Source organism: Cryptotermes secundus, unplaced genomic scaffold, assembly GCF_002891405.2.
Source record: "Cryptotermes secundus unplaced genomic scaffold, Csec_1.0 scaffold1491, whole genome shotgun sequence".
In the NCBI taxonomy this organism is placed as follows: domain Eukaryota; kingdom Metazoa; phylum Arthropoda; class Insecta; order Blattodea; family Kalotermitidae; genus Cryptotermes; species Cryptotermes secundus.
This window is the reverse complement of record NW_019745109.1, coordinates 306755-325750: the sequence shown is the minus strand read 5'-3', so window position 1 is coordinate 325750 and position 18996 is coordinate 306755. Positions and strand designations below refer to the sequence as shown.

At 37.5% G+C, this 18996-nt stretch overlaps 1 protein-coding gene across 2 annotated transcripts in view; it reads right to left on the bottom strand.

Annotated features, from left to right (window-relative positions):
- LOC111875055 (neuron navigator 3) overlaps positions 1 to 18996 on the bottom strand; it is a 132192-nt gene that overhangs the window by 19331 nt on the left and 93865 nt on the right. For both annotated transcript variants that reach the window (XM_033755698.1, XM_023871094.2), the window contains 11 exons: positions 18094 to 18702; positions 16462 to 16621; positions 14743 to 14898; positions 12036 to 12145; positions 11530 to 11681; positions 10404 to 10487; positions 9216 to 9360; positions 8069 to 8211; positions 7110 to 7288; positions 3775 to 3934; positions 370 to 520 (listed from right to left, as the gene is read on the bottom strand). In XM_033755698.1, the coding sequence (XP_033611589.1) occupies positions 370 to 520; positions 3775 to 3934; positions 7110 to 7288; positions 8069 to 8211; positions 9216 to 9360; positions 10404 to 10487; positions 11530 to 11681; positions 12036 to 12145; positions 14743 to 14898; positions 16462 to 16621; positions 18094 to 18702 (2049 nt within the window). The remainder of the gene's footprint in view (positions 1 to 369; positions 521 to 3774; positions 3935 to 7109; positions 7289 to 8068; positions 8212 to 9215; positions 9361 to 10403; positions 10488 to 11529; positions 11682 to 12035; positions 12146 to 14742; positions 14899 to 16461; positions 16622 to 18093; positions 18703 to 18996) is intronic.

Genomic DNA, 18996 nt, shown 5'->3' with positions numbered 1-18996 from the left:
AAATTAATTTAGACGGTCGAGGATGACCTCGACCGGTGGTCCGAAACGAGAACAACCTACCCCATCGACGGTTGGAAAACCAAGAGCCTAGAGCTCCAGATGTTAGGCCGCTAAGTCGGCTCGGAAGGGGAAGGAGAGAAGGGGACAGTAGAGAAAGTAGAGGGGAGAAGTGCGCACACAGACCANTTTATGTACAGTCTTGTAGAAATATATTTATACAGTAATTTTCTGATTCACCCTCATAATAGTTAACACAGAAGAAACGACTCATAGAAAACTGTTATTGTTAGAAAGGGAGATACAGAGACATTACTTATTCTTTATAAAATAAGTTGTTATTATTATTATAATGATGCTCAAATGACAAACCTGTTGGCAGGGGTGTTGATGTTTCAGTCATGCTGAACCTTCTTTCCAAGCTGTCTGTAATAGGAAGTGAACTCTGTGAAGATGTTAGTGATTTGCTTGTAACAATTCGCTGTAGTCGTTCATTATCTTGCTTCAGGTTTAACATTTCATTCTGTAAATGAGTGACATGAAGATGCTTTAGTGGAGGAATTACTGTAGAAGAGAGACTTGTGAATGTCTTCTTTCACAGCACAAAATGTTCATAGCGCCCTTTGAATACAAATACAGAACTGTTTATCGTGGGTACCTGGCTATACTAGAGTTTTGTATAAATGGTCTGCATTGTGTACCTGACATGAAAAAGCATGATACATACTGTGACATGTGAGACCCACTGCCATGTAACATACACGGTGTGTCCAGGATCTGTTAGGACTCATTTTTTTAAATTTTGCCCTGCAATGCCATCTGTTGGCGAGTTGTGGCATTAAGATTCTTGAAGTTTCAGCTGTGGTCGTCTATAATTTCTAAGTGCAAGCATCGCTACATCATGTGTTCCGACCTTGAATGTAACAGTACTCTTCTGACGCTCGATAAATGGCGGTTGAACAGAGAGCCAACATCAAATTTTGTTTGAAGTTAGGCAAAACAGCAGGAGAAGCATACGAAATGATGAAAAGTGTGTACAGTAGTGATTGTTTGAGACACTCAAACATTTTTCGATGGTATACTGTATTTTGTGAAGGCAGGGACGACATTGAAGATGCTCCACATGCATCAAAGCCAAAAACAAGTCGCACTGAAAAAAAAGGATCTCAATCCTTGCATCAGACCGATGTTTCTGCAAGACTCACTGAGGAGCTTTTGGGAATACCAAAAAGTACTGTATACCAAATTTTGACTGAGGATTTGGGCAAACGGAAGGTCTGTGCACGGTCTGTACCACAGATGCTGTCAAGCAATGAAAAACATGCCAGGCTTGAACACTGCAAAGTCATGCTATGGTCGGCCCAACGTGATACAGAATCTACAAAATAAATTGTTACTGGTGACGAGACATGGCGTTTTCAATATGAGCCTCTCACAAAGCGGCAGAGTGCAGCATGGTTGAACCCAAAGAAGCCAAATCCAAAGAAAGTGTGCATGCAAAAGAGCCAAGTAAAGACACTGCTAACCGTTTTCTTCAATTCCAAAGGAATCATTCACAAGGAATTTCTGCCAGGTCAGACAGTGAATTTTGATTATTATCTCAGAGTCCTCAATCGTTTGTGGGCAAGAATTCTTTGAATTCGACCTGAATATCAAGAGCAAGGTTCCTGGTCACTCCTCCATGACAATGCTCCACCCCACAAATTGAAGATCGTGCACGATTTTTTGGCCAGAAAAGGAACCGCAGTCCTTGATCATCCTCCGTATTCACCAGATTTGGCTCCAGCAGATTTCTGGTTGTTCCAAAAAGTTAAGTTGGCAATGAAAGGAGACCATCATGACACCATCCAGGACATCCAAAGGGAATGTACTGATTCAGAAGGAGACCATTTTGAATAAAAAGAGTGAAATTTTGAAAATAATTCATCTTGTATTTTTAATGAACACAGTCCTAACAGAACCTGGACACACTATGTATGCATAAATAGGTGACAGTATAACAGCTCTGTGGACATGTTTCCCACACAATGAGAGAACACACAATAATGAAAGAGATGTTTTCTGTGCGGTCCATGCCAGGGTTATATAACGAGGACTAGTAGCTCAATTGATGGTTAAGGTGGTTGAGAGTTGAGCTGAGGCCAGAGACAATTCAGGCACCCAGAAGAAGGGGAACATTCACCACTGGAAGGTGCTACCAAGCAACAGCTTGTGAAGACTGAGAACACTTTATGTGTGCGGTGATGTGTTACAGTGATCTTTGAAGCATGTAACTTAGTCAGACTTTCACAATTGTTTGTAGTTACGAGAGTAAGAGCCAAATAAATCCAATTAATAATCCAAACCATATCTAGAATTACCCAATCATGTGACAATATTATACGGGACAAGATGATGAAGTTGGTACGAACAAAATCTCAGCCTGCTAGAGGGTCAGGGAGGGAGAAGCCTGAGACCAAAAGAGGTCCTCTGTTAATGGAGTTAACCTGCATCTTATTTCATACCAGGTGCACTCAAAGACTCTGTGCACACATTCACACACGCATGCATGCAAACACACAAAAGTTCTACTTATCTGGGATTGAATCTAGGCTGCAGTGGCCCAAGTTTGATCCCAGATCAGGTCATGTAAGATTTGCAATAGACAAAGTGGCATTGGGGTAGGTTTTCGCTGAATACTTCAGTTTTCCTTGCCAATTCTCATTCCACCAACTGCTCCACATTCATTAATCATCCATTGCTATACATTCTCAATACTAACATCATTAAATAACCAACTTAAAATATGATTTAATCAGAGGACAGGCATTGCCACTGAGACATAATATTGTATGGAGAACAGACTGTGTGCCAATCTGTAACATACGCTTTCACTGCACAAACAAACTTTGCAGCATATGTGACAAAAAAAGAAGACACTATATTGACAAAAAAGGAATTCTCTAAATGTCTGTAACAATGGCCGAGTCATTATTCACACATGATATCCACTATCTGGGGTATATTTGATATACACAGGTTTCAAAAATTGGATCCATTTTCATCAGCAGGTGTATAAGAAGAAAGAATCCTAGTCAGTTGGGCCTGCTAAAGAGCTAGTTTCACTAACCAGACTAGCTCTTTCTAACGAGCTCAGTTGACTCATATCTTTCCCCTTACATCTCATAATGGAAACAGATCCAGTATCTGTGAAATGTTAAGTACATCACATATAAGACAGACAATATATAATATTCATATAACTGACAAAGAAGGTTCATCATATTCAATTACAAAACTTTCTAGACAGCTAGTATAAAAACTGTAAGATGCATTCCATGGAAATGGTCCAGGATGTGGATAAAATTATTTCTGAGACAGACCAATTATAAATGAGGCATGGCTTGGGCATGAACATAAATGATATGTAGTATTATCATTTCCCCTGCCTTTATAGGGCTCCCATTAACATATAAAAGCTTGTGAGAAATATAAACACTTCATCCGGAAATTTTAAATCTAGAGTTCCCATGGCATGTGACAATCTAAAATCAAACCTTCAACTTCTATTGGCTCAACAAACAGCTGATAATAAGTTAAGGATGTGGCTAAATGCCTCATATGAGTGCATATAGTCTTAAGGCAGAGACTTTAAATCCAGCGTCAAATATTCAAGTTGAGAGTATCCTGTACTCTGGTACTGTAATTTAACAGTTCATGAAGAGTCAAATCATTTACATGTAAGTAGAACATAAATAAGTAACAGCCTGACCCACCTGAGGTTTCTCATTTACTCACCCTCATTTTGATGACTGTATCTTTCAGAGATTCCAGCTGGTGTGCAGAACTAAGTGCCTCCAAACGAATATCTGTGAGAACAAGATCTTTCTCTCTCAGCTGCTTCTTCAGCTCCTCCACAACATCAGGCCGTGCTTCATGAGGCTCCTTATCATAGATGCTTGAATGAAACAAAACACGTTCTTATATTAGAAGCTGTCCACTCAACACATACACAAGCCTAGGATATTGTATTGTATTGTACTGTATTGTATTTATTGCACGCTCCAACACATCCTTACATGGCCGAAGCCCTTGGATACAGAACCAGACAGATACAGACTAGCAGGGCCTGAATAAAATGACTGCCCACTTGCCTGAGACAACTTGGTTTCTGATGCTGAAAAGCAGAAATTCAGAATAGTAATATTACTGGATGTCCTTACAGTTTCTGTACCGTTTTTTGTAAACTGACATTAATATGTTTCTACTACCTTTCTTACAATACTCTCCTAAGCCACCTACATGACAGCCAGATAACGGTAAGGAAAAATGGTTTAAAAGTATTTCTAGAGATAAACAAGCAGATTATAATTGTTGAAGAAAATTAATATTGTGACACCAGGGAATAGTTTAACAAGAAAAGCTGTTCATTGCTAGGTAATGGCTGATAAACACATTCCTGTGGAAACAGGTATCTCATCCATTGTTAGGCAATGGGACAGTAAACACACTCCCATGTCATCAAACAAGCAGGCCATTGCTAGACAGCAAATAAACACACAATGATAGAGGAACCACTGGAGGTGGTGTTTTCTATGTTGTCCACCCTGAGGCTATACAATGAGGGCCAATGGGACAAGCCTCTTATACTTTCTGTGTTGGGCTTCGCCTTACTTGGCGGCGGTCAGGCATACTACCGTTCAAGTGACTAGACTGCCATGGTAGTGCATACTGGTAGAAATAGGGCAAAATCTGCTGTACTGAGCCTGGATTGACGGAGGCATTCTATATATATTGTACATAGAAATAGGAATTAAGATTAAATTTGTAAATATAAGTAAATACTGACAATAGACTTACTAACACAGACTATGACTGACAAATGACAGACCCGACCTCTTGTCAGAGAGGGCGCCCCAAATGAACAGGACAGTAACTATCATATAAGAAAAAAGAAAAAAAAAATCTCGTCATGAGCCCCAGCCGGAGCTCAACACCAATACAGACAGACTGACGGGCCGTCAGTCGCAATGTGACTTGGACTTGGACTTGGAAGCCAGTGAGGGAGTACAATTGCATGACAAGCAGATATGTGAGACAGTAAAATACATTCATGAGAATCACTGTGCTGGTAAAGGTCAGCAGCAATTTATAAGTCAGGGGCCAGCCAGTCTTGAGTCAGTGGTTGGCGAGTGCAGTGCATGAGCTGTAAGTGAGCAGTGGCAGTGTGTGTTTGCCTGTGAAGACCCTCCACGGTTACTAGCCATAACCTAGCAATGCCTAGCGAAGATGGTAACCAAGCAACAAGCAGCAAAGATATAACAAAATAATACTCAGAATGTGCTGTAGTGATTTTTTAAGTGTGTAGATTAGTGTCAGTGTTGTAACTATTTGCAGTTAAGAGTGTCGAAGAGTCCCCTAAATCCAATTAGCAACCCAAATCAAGAGTCTAGTCACTAACACATAAAATATGATTTAAGTTCTGAGACTGCAGTGTTATTGACTGACTGTCCTTGTAAGGAGAGTTAGTAAAACATCTAATTAACCTTTATGAGCTGAAAGACCCCGTATAGGGACCTTTAAAGTAAAGCCGAGTGGCCGAACGACACCGTATGGTGACTCACAGTCCACGCGTACACACAGTGTTTTAATATCTAATTTTAAGATAGAAATTCTTGTTCTACTTATATTATTTTTGGACACCAGCTTTATAAGTACGCTGTCTTCCCTCCTGCATCGTCTAACTGAATTTTTCATGTAACTGAATGCAGAGTCCGACATCGCAATTCATGCACTTTGTCCGTATGTAACTCTGTTTTCCACACGAAGCGCACACGCAACATCAGTCTCATATCAGCAGGAAGTAGACCAGTGATGGTGAGTGGTCTCCTCTATTCGTAACGCTTATAAAACATCGCAATTTCAACTATGCACCATGGCCCCATTTCGCATGGAAGAAGCCAAAATTGAGAGGCCGCTCGTAAATCACACCATTCAGAATGCGGTACGTAAGACTGAAAGCACGTAGAAGCAAGGGGCCATGTGGGGGCCTTTCTAAGAAGCATAACAGTACTTCTTGTGTGGCTGATATACACAGGCAATGTTTCTGAGAGACTGACCTCACTCCTGTATACAGAAAGTTCCAGTGCTATAAAAGCATAAAAATTTCCTCTCTTACCAGATAAGACATAGCCAGACAGTGTGTCAGCAGCATGCATTTATACTGCAGAAACGTTTTGTGCAGAAGCTTTATGCATTTTTCTGGACAGACACCCAAAATTTGGGGATTTTTTTTTTGAATCAATGTAACAATTTTTACAGATTCTAAAATCTGTAAATTACAATATCTGATTCTATATTCTTTCTAGATAAAAGCAGCGTTTATTTCGTTCATCGCAAAAATTGTAGAAATCACAGCATTCTGAGTAACATGATTACAATTTTTATTACTCTACAATGGCGGGCATTTAAATTAACTCCGGCCCGTGGCCATTACCGGAATTTAAATGGCCAGGCCGATAAAGGTTAACAAAGAATGAGTACACCTTGTTTTTTCCCCCCTCTCATCACTGCACATTGGAAGGAAATGAAAATATACGAAACTGAAGCAGCAGATCTAACTTGCTAAATTACATACACAAATTTTGATATAAAAATCAACAATGGGTAAAATATTACTTTTGTCACATCTGTTACTTGTTTTCTTGGCAGGAAGTTGTTTTAAATGGGAAATATTTCAGAGAGTAAAATATACAGCAATCATATGGGAACATTTTCAATCAAAAGTATTTTATCATTTCATAGAGAAAATATTTTAAATGTTGGTGTTTTTAACAGATTTCAGAGTAGTGAATTTCCATACTAATATGAATGAGAACCTAATGCAGACAAGCTGATTATTTAAAAGAAATCTAAGATGGCACCACACAAAATTTCACTGCATGACACAGTCCACAGTTTTTAAATGACATATGACTCAGCAGATGCCATTCCACAATCATCTAACAGAAAAACCCTATACTAGCCAGAGTAGTGTCACCTACCAAAGGCTGCATGTAAACTGCACTTAAACATGTTTCATAACTTGAAACAGTAACTGTACAAAAAGAAACAAACAGAACAGCAACACTTACGCAGAGGATGACTGGCTTCCTTTAATTTGACTCCCATTCATATGATGCGGTGCATTCAGAAGTGGAGAGGAAGGGGCAGAAATATCTGAGCTCAGTCCTCGGGAGTCCTCTACATCAGACACAGATCCATTTTTATTTTTCTTTGAACGTGAAAATGCTTTACTGAAGGAACTACGCAGCTGCAAGGAGAGATATTTATAAATGATTAATTACTGATAATGTACTACATCACAGGAAGAGGTAATGTGGGAATAATGCAACTATTTAGTTACACATAGGAAAATCTATAACATGTAAACTGACATCAGAGGGTACACTGTATGTGATATCAACAGAAGCAAATATGCAAACAGGAGAAAGGGTAGAGAATTACTTCACACTAAAGTGACGCTCACATCAGGGACTTACATCACTGAATTAAAAAAGGGACAGCTTAAGAGAAGAGAGCTACCTGCAGAATACCACAGCATTGTTAATGGCTGAGAAATTGTTTCAGTATGATAGATCGTCGTCGTCGTCAAACAAGCATGAACGTTAAAAACATAGGTACACTTAAACAGAAAGGATAAAAGAGAGGAAAGGATGAAGTAAAGACAAAGAGAGGAAGCTTAAAGACTTATAGAATGGCATAACAGAATGATTTTTCTTCCTTGCCTTTTATACGATCAAGCAATTAGATTTAAAACCAACCTTCAATGTATCTGAACTTTACTACTGCAAAACTAAAATATAACAAAACTTTAGGTACTGATTAACACCAACATAATTCATAAATTTAGTGCAGTAAAGTAGAATTTCCTCACTACGAAAGAGAACATTCTGTTCTTGTACATGGATATTTTGCATAATGGATCAGTTTCATTATGCTGAAGAACACTGGCCTTCCTGAATACAATACTGAACAAATGTAGACCTGCTGTGTGTGTCGCAAGGTAGAAATGGTATGATAAGATACTTACCCAACCTTTCTTCTTCTTCTTGCTGGCAGAGGTAGTAGAGTTGTCAGGGGCATGAGCAGAACTCGACAGACTACAGGCCGATGACAAGGAATTGATACTTGACACAGAATCTGTGGACAGTTGGCGCAACATGCTGCTTCCACCTATACAATGTAACAGCATAAAAATACAAGACGTTTTTGGAAGAATATATTACACAAACCCCACTTCAAATGTTTCAATCTATATGCTGCAGCTAGCAAGAACTAGGAAGAACAAAAAAGTAAAGCAATTTTATCGTGTTGCTGCTGATGTTCATTCAGTGCTACCACCAAATGTATCATGTGCAGAGTGTCATGCATAACTTCAACTATTTGGAATAAGTTCATGATTTATTTAATCCGTCTTGCAGCGCATACACTCATTTATCTCCTTCTCTCCCTCGCACTACATGTTTCGGCATAATAATGCCATCTTCAGGTGCTTACTTATCCACGTCAAACCAGTTCATTGCATGCCATGTTCACACATTATAATAACTAAAATATGTATCTATCATATACATTGTCAAACGTTAAAAATATTAAAATAATATTAAATAAATCATGAACTTAAATCAGTGCAACAGGACGCTAAAATACAACATTATTTGGAATAAGCTGATCAACACTGCAGTTGTCATTTTTAGGGTGAAGCAACTTTGGAACATCATCATCATCACTGGCAAAACATCCCTTTTTGAGCCACAGCCTTCCTCAGAAGATCCTGCAAGACTTTTCTATAGATTTTGCAACAATAAGACAACATTTCGGACACTGTATTCTGTCTCCGTCTTCAGGTAAAACCTACTCAGTTGGGCCCAACTGATAGAGCTAGTCCTACCTCCCTATGTTTTACCTGAAGACAGAGAAAGAATCTAGTCTCTGAAATGCTGTTTTGAAATATAAAATCACGGTGTTTGTCGACAAACAAAATATTTGTACCAATATTTGAAAATAATGCATTTGAAAAAAATACATGTACTTCATATTAGGGGACATATTTGTACACCTTTTTAAGAAGCATGTAAGCCTATATAAACAATTATACAATCTTAATCACATTTCACAATACAACTTTCCTAAAACACAAAACTAAACATGATACACCAATGTTTCATTATGCTTACCTTGTGCCCCAGCATTAATGTTGATTGTATGTCTTCGGGCAAGAGATGGTGACATGCTCTGAATATGCGCTGATGTTAATCCAGCTTCTACACTTTGTTTCCTCAACAACTCAATTGTCTGACGTAATTCCAACAGTTCAGAATCCTACAGTGATAAAAGCAGTACTTCATAAACTGTAGCAAAAATGCACAAGACTAACTGCATGTTTACAATGAAAATTTAATATCTTCAATGCTTCCTCTGGAGAAAACAGTATTTTACAAGTAGTTACAAACTACTGTAAGAGGAATACAGTTTAATACAAGAGCCATTTTATCTAGATACATAACGTCTTACCACAATTCCTTGCAGTTAGACCAATACCAATTAACAGATGATAAGCCACCTGCCACAAGCAGTGCAAGGCTATGCATGTCACACTGTGCTGCAGTCCATCAGGCATCATGAAGCATGACAGACAGCACTTGTGTGTCATGATCTTGTACAACTAAAAGAGGCTGAAACCTCAGCCAGTCTCTTGCACTTCTGAGAGTGCTTTTCAGAGCACTGCTCAATCAGCCACAGTTATCCAGTAGTTTTCTGAATGCAGAAGGCTGAAAATATCTCTCAACAATGAAGACAGGAACAGAAACTGATCACAGGTATGAATAAGAAAAACATCATTCACAGGAAGGTGTGACCAATGACAACTCAAAATTAACATACCAAAACACTGAGGCAGAATAAGAGATTAGTTTTTCATTTGTTTCTGCAGTCTTACATAATCAGCTCCACATGACGTAGGTAAAATGGACTGCAAGTGAAACTGCTGAAGCTAAAGGTATTTTTACAGCCTCAGTTTGTCCAGACAGGATAATGTCTCTGTGACTGTATAAGTTATGCACTTCCTTTTTTTCTTCAAATGACAGCAAATCCACCACCTCAGACTGGCATTAAGATTAGATGAAGCCAATTTCAAAATATCACTGCATATTGGTTATGTGCTTAGCTTGTAATCTTTAATGCATTGCTATATACTGCAATAATATGCCACAAGAGAAAAGTTCTTCCCAAATTCCGGAAAATCCATAACTAAAGCTAAGCCTTAGCATGTTATAGTGAGCAATGGCAATTTCATCTTCACAAAAACTCTCATACAAGATACAAAAATTTAAGTTTCTTAAATTTCAGCACCCGATTCTTCTTACCTTCCTCTCAGCAGTTGAGGTGAGGTGCTGTAAACGTTGTGTCATATTCGACAATGACTGTTCAAAAGCAGATACCACATGTGCCTAGAAGATGTAAAATGGACATGATTAGCCACCATCAAACTTATCTAAGTTTACTGAGTATTTTCTATTCTCTGAATAATTATACATGGGCATTATTAATAATGTTGTAGTTTAGCGTCCTGTTGCATTGATTCGTATCCATAATGTGTATATACTGTATTTTAGCGTCCTGTTACACTGATTCGTATTCATAATGTGTATATACACTTGATGGCAGGCAGTAATTAATACACCTGAGGATGGCAGAATGATGCCGAAACATGTAGTGTGAAGTGACAAGTGAAATTGTATGCACTAAAAGCTGTTTAATATATACACATTATGGATACATGGGCAATTAAGTCATATTTTTGGTTCTTTGCTTCAAATGGCCTGTAGATATGTTGGAACTTCATGTGTTATCGTAAAATGAAGATAAAAATGTCAACTTGATGGAGCCTCACTTCCCTACCCACAGGCTGACCATCAACATCTAAAGGAACATTTCTTGAGTCAGTGGACTGAAACAAGAGGTTCAAAACCTTGCTCATTTTGAGTTTTGAACATTACATTGTTACAATTTTACCTCTGTGACTATGTAAAACATGTGGCATCAAAGGTGAAAAATTAATGACAGAAGAAATTTGAAGCAAAGAATCACAGACCCTGCTGAGTCCACAGCTCCAGACCTTTTAACTTGAGTGTTGTTAGATTTGGGATACTGATGAGATGTGCAGAGTGACAAATGGTCTTCACAATGAACTTCACTAAGAGCATGAATAAACTTTCAGTCTCTTTATTTCATGTGTCATTCATGTTTCTCGCATTATCCATTATAAAAGAGCTAAGCTTGAAATCTATATCATATCTTTGAACACATTATATCTTCCATCTAACACCAAGCTAACAATAATATTACAGTGATATTCGCACTTAAGGTTTCCCACAGGAACTGAGATCAACATGGAAATATTAAAATGTAGCCCTTCTGAAGGATGTTAAAGAGGCACATTATAATTTAAAAAGCTATAGGGAAGTTCATGTTGTAAATATGTAAACGTACATTTGTTGACAATTGATTGGTGAGGGTATGAACTTTCTCCTGCGCATCCTGTAGCTCACGACGCAGTTTCCTAATTTCATGGGACTGCTTCTCCTCTGGTGTGCTGTACAGTGAAGATGCAGTAGATACCAGGCTAACCGAAGAGCCATGAACTGAATAAAAGCAAATATTAAAAGTTCTAAATTAATAGCAGTATTCTATAATGTACAAATCGGCATATTATATTAACATTATGAACTGACAATTTAAACACTGGGAATATCATTAACCTACATCTGTATCTTTATCAATAGTATTTGTCTTTGTGTGTAATATGAAAAAAGGCTTCATCTTGCTTAACTTTTAGGAGTTATCATTATCATTTGAGCAAGTGTACTTATGACAATGTTATATACAAATTTGTTCCTTCATCATACAGTAACTTGGCCATAACCTTTACTAAAAAAAAACAGTTTCCAGTTTTAAGCCGAACATAAAAACACATAAAATGTTCAATTTATACTTACTCTCATCATCTTTGGAATTTGTTTTTGAAAGAAGACCAGAGTATGGAGAGATACTGATTCGGCTCAGCCCATGACTAGAAGCAGATGTTGTGATTGGCGAATAGTTGAATCTGAAAATGCACAATCTTTTCTAGTTAATTTTCATACACTTATATAACAGTTAAAAATCTGAAAACAAAATATAGTATTACAATCTATGTATAATTTTTAAATTAAAATTCTCAAATTCTGCATAAATTTTCATTTCAGTAGATGTTTTTAATTATTAAGCCTTTCCTACAGAGCTTGGGGGGGGGATTACATGGAGGTCATGTTTTCTCTTCTGTCTGTGATCTGGTATCAGAGCGTAAACCATTAGGCAGATTTTCTTAATACAAAATATGGGGAACTTTCACCAAAAATTGTATGGCAAGTCTGATTTTTAGCCATACTGATTCATTATGAAGTCTGGTTTATATACAGCCATAACTGGACTCTTCCATACATCCTAGAAACTGTTCCACAGATTTTAATGAAATTTGATATGTAAGACTTTCATAAGAAGTAGGTGTGCATTTCTGATTTTCAGCTATACTGGTCAATAACGAAGCCCAGTTTATGTAAGGCCATGAAGATACTTTTCCATGTTTCTCAAAAACATCTCACAGATTTTATTGGAATTCAGTATGGGAAACTTCCAAGAATACCAATGGCAGTTTTGTATACTACATTACAGAATACACCCTTTCCAAGGTTGTTTTCTCTCAGAAATATTGAATTGCAGAACAATTTCACTTGCCAAACTAGACAGAGGACATGAATATTTATAAAACTGATTTATTTACAAAAGATGTTTTTTTATTCAGTACCATAAATTTACATATGGATGTACAGAATACAGTAACAAAAGAAAATAAAACTGAGTGTGTAGATGAGTAAATATTCGGGGATTAAAAATTGAAACATACATTAAGCAATCAGTTTTCTCTCTCAGGTTTCTAAATCTGTAATGTAAGTGTCTTCTATAACTATCATGATTATTTTGCTTAATGTATAAACTGCTAATATTTGCTTGGGTACTAGTAAGTTCATGTTCTTTTTGTTCACTGCAGCTGAGGGTAGTAGAATATTTGTAACTACCTAATCAGTGGGGGATGTTTCCATTATGGTTTATTTATTTTTTATTCATAGTTCATTCAACAACACTGTCAGTTAACTCAGACTATACAGGGTTGAAAGACCGTGTAAGAGTGAGCAATGAACTGAAAAGGATGAGGAAGTAAGTGACTGCGGCCTATTATAAGGAACTATCCTGACACTTGGCTGAAGAGACTGAGTACAACCATGAAAAACATTAGTCACAATACAGTCAGTATCCAAGTCCAACCAGGCACCTCCAGAATACAAGTCAGAAATGTTACCACTTGAGCCAACTAGCTCAGTTCTGTGGTGGGTCTGAGACATCACGAACAAGTTCACTCATAACGTGTAGCTGTGTAAACTATCAACATGATATTTTGTGTGCATATATCAAAGTGGACTTATTAGAAGTGCTATCTTTTAGCATATTAGAGTAATATAAATGGATAAGATCGTGTTTACAAGACAGGTGTAACAAAGCATCACACAGAAAGTGATATGTAAAGGTCTGGACATGTGTACAGCCATACAAACTTGGAAGCAGAACATATGCATAACGAAAATCTGAATGAGACACTAGTCTCGTAATGTGCAATGGAATGAACTTGAAATAAGGTCATTTTGGATAAAAAACACGACCTAATTCATGCATTCAAAATTTAAATTACTAATATAGACAAGACGGGAACAGCATTTTGAAAAAAATGTACATGAGTTATGAAAATGATGTGATATATGCAATACACATGAATATATAATCATCTATTTTGTGGCTTGGTAGAGAGAGAACAAATGCTTACCAATCAGAGGGCTAAATCCAGTCAGCTCAATAACACTGGAATTTTGTTCACATGATAAGCTTCTTATAAAATAGGTTAGTTTTTGCTCACTGTTACACTTTGGTATCACAATTACACTTCAAGCCATAAATGTGTTAATCTGCAAAGCTGGACACTTAACTTACATTATCCCTCTCAAAAATTAAAGTTTAATTTACCCTGGTAAAAACAAATTCTTATGAAAAATATCAGCAAGCACATAGTCACACAGGGGCATTAATGGAGTCAGAATTAAAACAACATTGCAAGAAATTTTATAAGCAGGTTAATATCACCTAACTTTAAAATGTGAATTTTTTAAAAGCCCTGTACAAATTTGACATGGGTTCAGGCTACAGAATTAGCGAGCATATTGTCACACACTGAACATTTCACATCTCTGAAACATTACTACAGATGGCTAGGAAATAGGTGGCTCTTCCAGAAAGAAAAACTTTCCATTATGATACATGTCTCCAAATTTACACATTACTGTACATTTTTATTATAATAAGCATATATTATTAACCACATATTTATTTGCCTTTATTTCTTATTTTTAAGAAATATAACTGGCAAAACTGTATTATGAGATTACAGTCTATGTCTTCATGTTAGAATAAGGAGCTTCAATTTTCAAATATTATCTTTTTCAATTTAATACTCCAGCCATCAAAGTAATGATAATTCCATTTATGTAGCTAAGTTTCATGACTCCTTATCACTGAAATAATTTGTCACATAATGCACGGTGAGATGGACAGACACACCTGGAGCTTGTGCCCTGGGACACTTGGCTGGGTGTTGGACTAGTGGGCTGGGAGGAGTGGCTCACTGCATTTGAACACAGAGGAATCCCATAGTAGGGATCCAGTTCTTCTGAGCGTTGAAGCATGGACGGGTACATCTTCTCAGATTTGGTGGATCTGGAACATTGAAATAATTTTCATCTTAGAACCCACTATAGACCAGTCCAAGAGACATGTTAGATGCAATATTTCTGCTGTGGAAGCGTTAAGGCTGTAGTTTCAGCTGATCTACAGCATATGTCAATGGTAAGAAAATGTTTCTTCCCACTATAATCTTCAGAGTTTTTGACAAAGCGGTTCATCTAATTCTACATGTGTACAATGAATATTAATGCATACAAAATTAATTAATAAACTAGATATATAACCAATAAATTTACTGGAGTTATAAACATACAGGTGTGTTATTTCCTTATTTAATAACATTTACTAGCATTCAATTTAATACATATTATATGTATACAAACACTGATTAATGGCAATTTGTACTTAATTAATTTCAACAAAAGGAAATTCAAGGTACATCTTACATCCTCTTCAAAAATTGAGATCAGTAGATTTTCAATTTTACAGTTATTATAATGGACCTTCAGCAATACAGTTTCAACATCTAATCACACCACCAGAAACAAATTCTGTCATTTGAAGTCAGAATGATGGGTATATGCATTTCAAGTGAATTTTAAGCAGAAAGGTATGACAGATAATATGGACTTCAATCTATTCTTCCAGTTCACTACTGTGAATCTGTATTAGCAGTGAAACATAAATTAAGGTTCTGGAACCTCGGCTGAAGCAAGGGGTTAAGTGCTACAGCAACTTTATTTCCATCATCAGGCCTCATATCACACATTAATTTTAAACTGTAAGAATCCCTACACCATGATCTTCTTTCACCAGGCAGCATACCTGACCTGTTTTCACACTTCCCCCCCCCCAAATTGCAATGGACAGCAACACACTAATCCAAGTTTCCAAGGTGCTGAAGCCTAGGTAATCATAATACACTTTCCACCCCATTACCATGACTTTCATGATCAATATCCAATACTTTTCCATAAAGTAAGTAAAGTAAAGTAAAGTAAAGGTATCCCTGTAACAGGGCATGGAGGCCCATAGGGTTGTGAGATGTCGAAGTTCCCACATTTTCTAGACAATCAGTTCATAGATGGCGGCAAGGTTGTCAGCCCTACAAGCCGCCTGCCCTTTACCCCCAAGAATATTCCTGGTAATCATTTCTGTTAGAAGCTGAGTCAACCCCAGGGCCATAGTGCAGTCGGAAGAATTAGGTCAACTGAAAAAATCTAATGACCTCATCAGGACTTGAACCCACGACCTTCCGGCTTTGGTATAGTGCCTCAACCAACTATGCTACCACATGCCCCCAATACTTTCCCATACAGAAGTTTACCTGAAGAATGGCCATGTGTTAAGGAATATATAAAATGATGAATTAAAACAGAACAGATTTTGGATAAACTGAGACAAAATCAAAGTTTGTTTGTGAGTTAGGTAGTGGGGATCATTCAATTACGCAACATCACACAAGCACCACTGTCTTTACGAGTGCTTACAGAACATTTTTTAAAGGACAAAACAGTTTAAGTATATGAGGAAGAATGCGTCAGACATTTGTGAAAGAGCCAATCCATGAACAATGTGTAATGTCAATGAAGTTACCTTATGCTGTTGCTACGATTGAGACGGGGACCTGGTGATGCACTGCTCTCTCTCTGATGCATTAACAGACGGGCATGAGTGAGGCTAGCACGATGATGTTGCAACTGTGCCGGTAGAGAGCACAGAGACTCAACACTGTCTGCCTCCACTAAGCCTGCTGCTAGAATAGAGGACAACAAGGCATGAGATTTGAGTGATGGAATCAAATTCACTATTCTTTTTTTCACAGAAGACATGAAAAATATTAATTTTACCAATAATATGCATCACATTTCACCATCCCACATACTGAAAGAGTGATAATTAATGCTGCTAGCTTAAGGCAACCTTTGCATGACCACTTTTTAAGACATTCCTCAAATGTTTAAAGATGAAAATCTTAATTATTTACAAAATTTGTCATAGTTACTAATGGTGATATGGGAAGTTAAATGTTCCACCACGAATTTTCTCTTTCTGTCATGTGCTTCTGGTACATGAATTGTTGGCGCTTCTGTTTCATATATTTTCTGAATGGAACGCAGGCAATGTGTCAGAATTATGACTGATTCATCCCTTATTTCTATATGGTTAATACAAACATTCAAACAGTGGCATTCTGTAATTCTATATAATATGTCAAGAGTGTGTTTTTCCTTTTTGCTGCACATAAGTGTTTATAATTGCTTAACAACTGTAATGTCAGTATAGGCCTAGCCTGAAACTGTCTATTCTTTCCAATAAAGAATTAACATTTTATTGTGAACACTTGCTTCCATACACAAAATGCAAGGCTGTACTGAGACATAATATGCTGTACACTTGGATCCACAGGATGACATGGGGAGAGCAGATCAACTGCACTGTCAGAGAATTTAAACAGAGGATTTCAGAACAAAGTTTATTAGATTAAGACAGAATGAATATTCTGTGGGTGATTATGTATTACTGAATGAATGATGTTGATAATGAACAGAAAGAAAATGGTTTAAGTGACAGAGATTTTGTATGGAAAGGCATGTCAGCTTATAGGAGACAGAGGCATCTTTTTGTTGATGGGTCTGCGTTGCTGGATCCAGCAAAGAACACAAACATACATTCTAGAAACTTTTTAACCAACAAAGAATTTGTATGACAACTTTTATGTAAAATGAAAGGGCTGTATGTACAAACCACTATCTTAAATGAGACCTCTAAAATTGGTGACAAGTGGATACAGCGTGTGTTGTGCTTCAATTGTTTATGTGCTACTGAAGATGTTAGCCTTGGTTCTGAATATTGAAGAACTACCATATCAAGCTGAATTACCAAGGTAAAGTAAACCAAATTCTCACATATTGTGCAGCAATTATACCTGATGTACAAAAGATCATCTTCAGTATCATCTTGGTCATAAGAAGTGTTTACAGAAGTTTGCTCTCTCATATGTAATTATAACCAATTGAGTTTTGAGGTCCCACAATTGCTACATGTGTATTGCTCCAGCAACTGCTGAAAAGGGTTCCATATTTTTATACATACTTTTCATTCTTATTAAGCTTCCACTATTTAATGAAAAAATATGTCATCTGAATAGTCCAGCAAATACAGTTACATGGTGTGACACCTGACAAATATCCAGACATGCTGGAATAAGAATGCAAGATTACATACCTGCACTTGCCCTGGCTGGAAGTGATGATGTATATGTGGCACTATACCGCAGCCATGAACTATAGGGGCTGCTATTGGCATAGTAGTTCTGCAAATCTGCATAATTAGAGTATGTTGTATCTGAGAGAGAGCCATCTGAGGGACGATGACCTCTCTGTTGACCTCTGTGTGGGTGAAACAGGGCAGCATGTTCACTGGTGCCTGGTTTAGGCAAACTCTGTGATCCAAGCAGGAGGCGGTCCCGCACACTCTGCGACAGTTGGCTAGCAGAGGGGCCAGTGAGCGAGTATGACTTGTAGTGATGGGGTTGTGACTGCTGCTGCAGGTCATTAGTGCATGTCTGTGTGCCACCTGACACCTTTAACTTTGTACGAGGTACTGCAGACACTTGGGCTGTACGAAGCTCACTTTTGTTGCCAGCACATCCATTTGTGGAGCGCTTCACATAGCCAAAACTCTGTGGAACCCCTCTCACCTTACTCTGCTTTGCTTCACCATTTGAACGCAACCCTGAAGACCCATGTGGAGATGCTCTATCAGTCTTCGGTTGCTGTTTCTCTATGTTGCTACAGTATTCCTTTTCCTTGTTTGTTCCATCTTCTTTTACACCTGCACATATTCAGTATAACAACATAATTATTTTAGATCTCCTTTAAGGGATGAAATAATAAAAAAAAAAAGAGTACTCAGATGTCACATTATGCAGTGTTTTCCTTTTGGGTGACAGATTCATGCACTGTGTTACAGAACATAATGCTTGAAAGAGACCAATATGTGAATCGCAGAACAAATTCTACTTTTACGCACACCAGAGCTGTCCAGCTTCAAACTACTGAGGGCCTGCATTGTACCTCAGGTGTCTACTATTGGGTTACACTATGAAAATATATTTTTTCAATACAC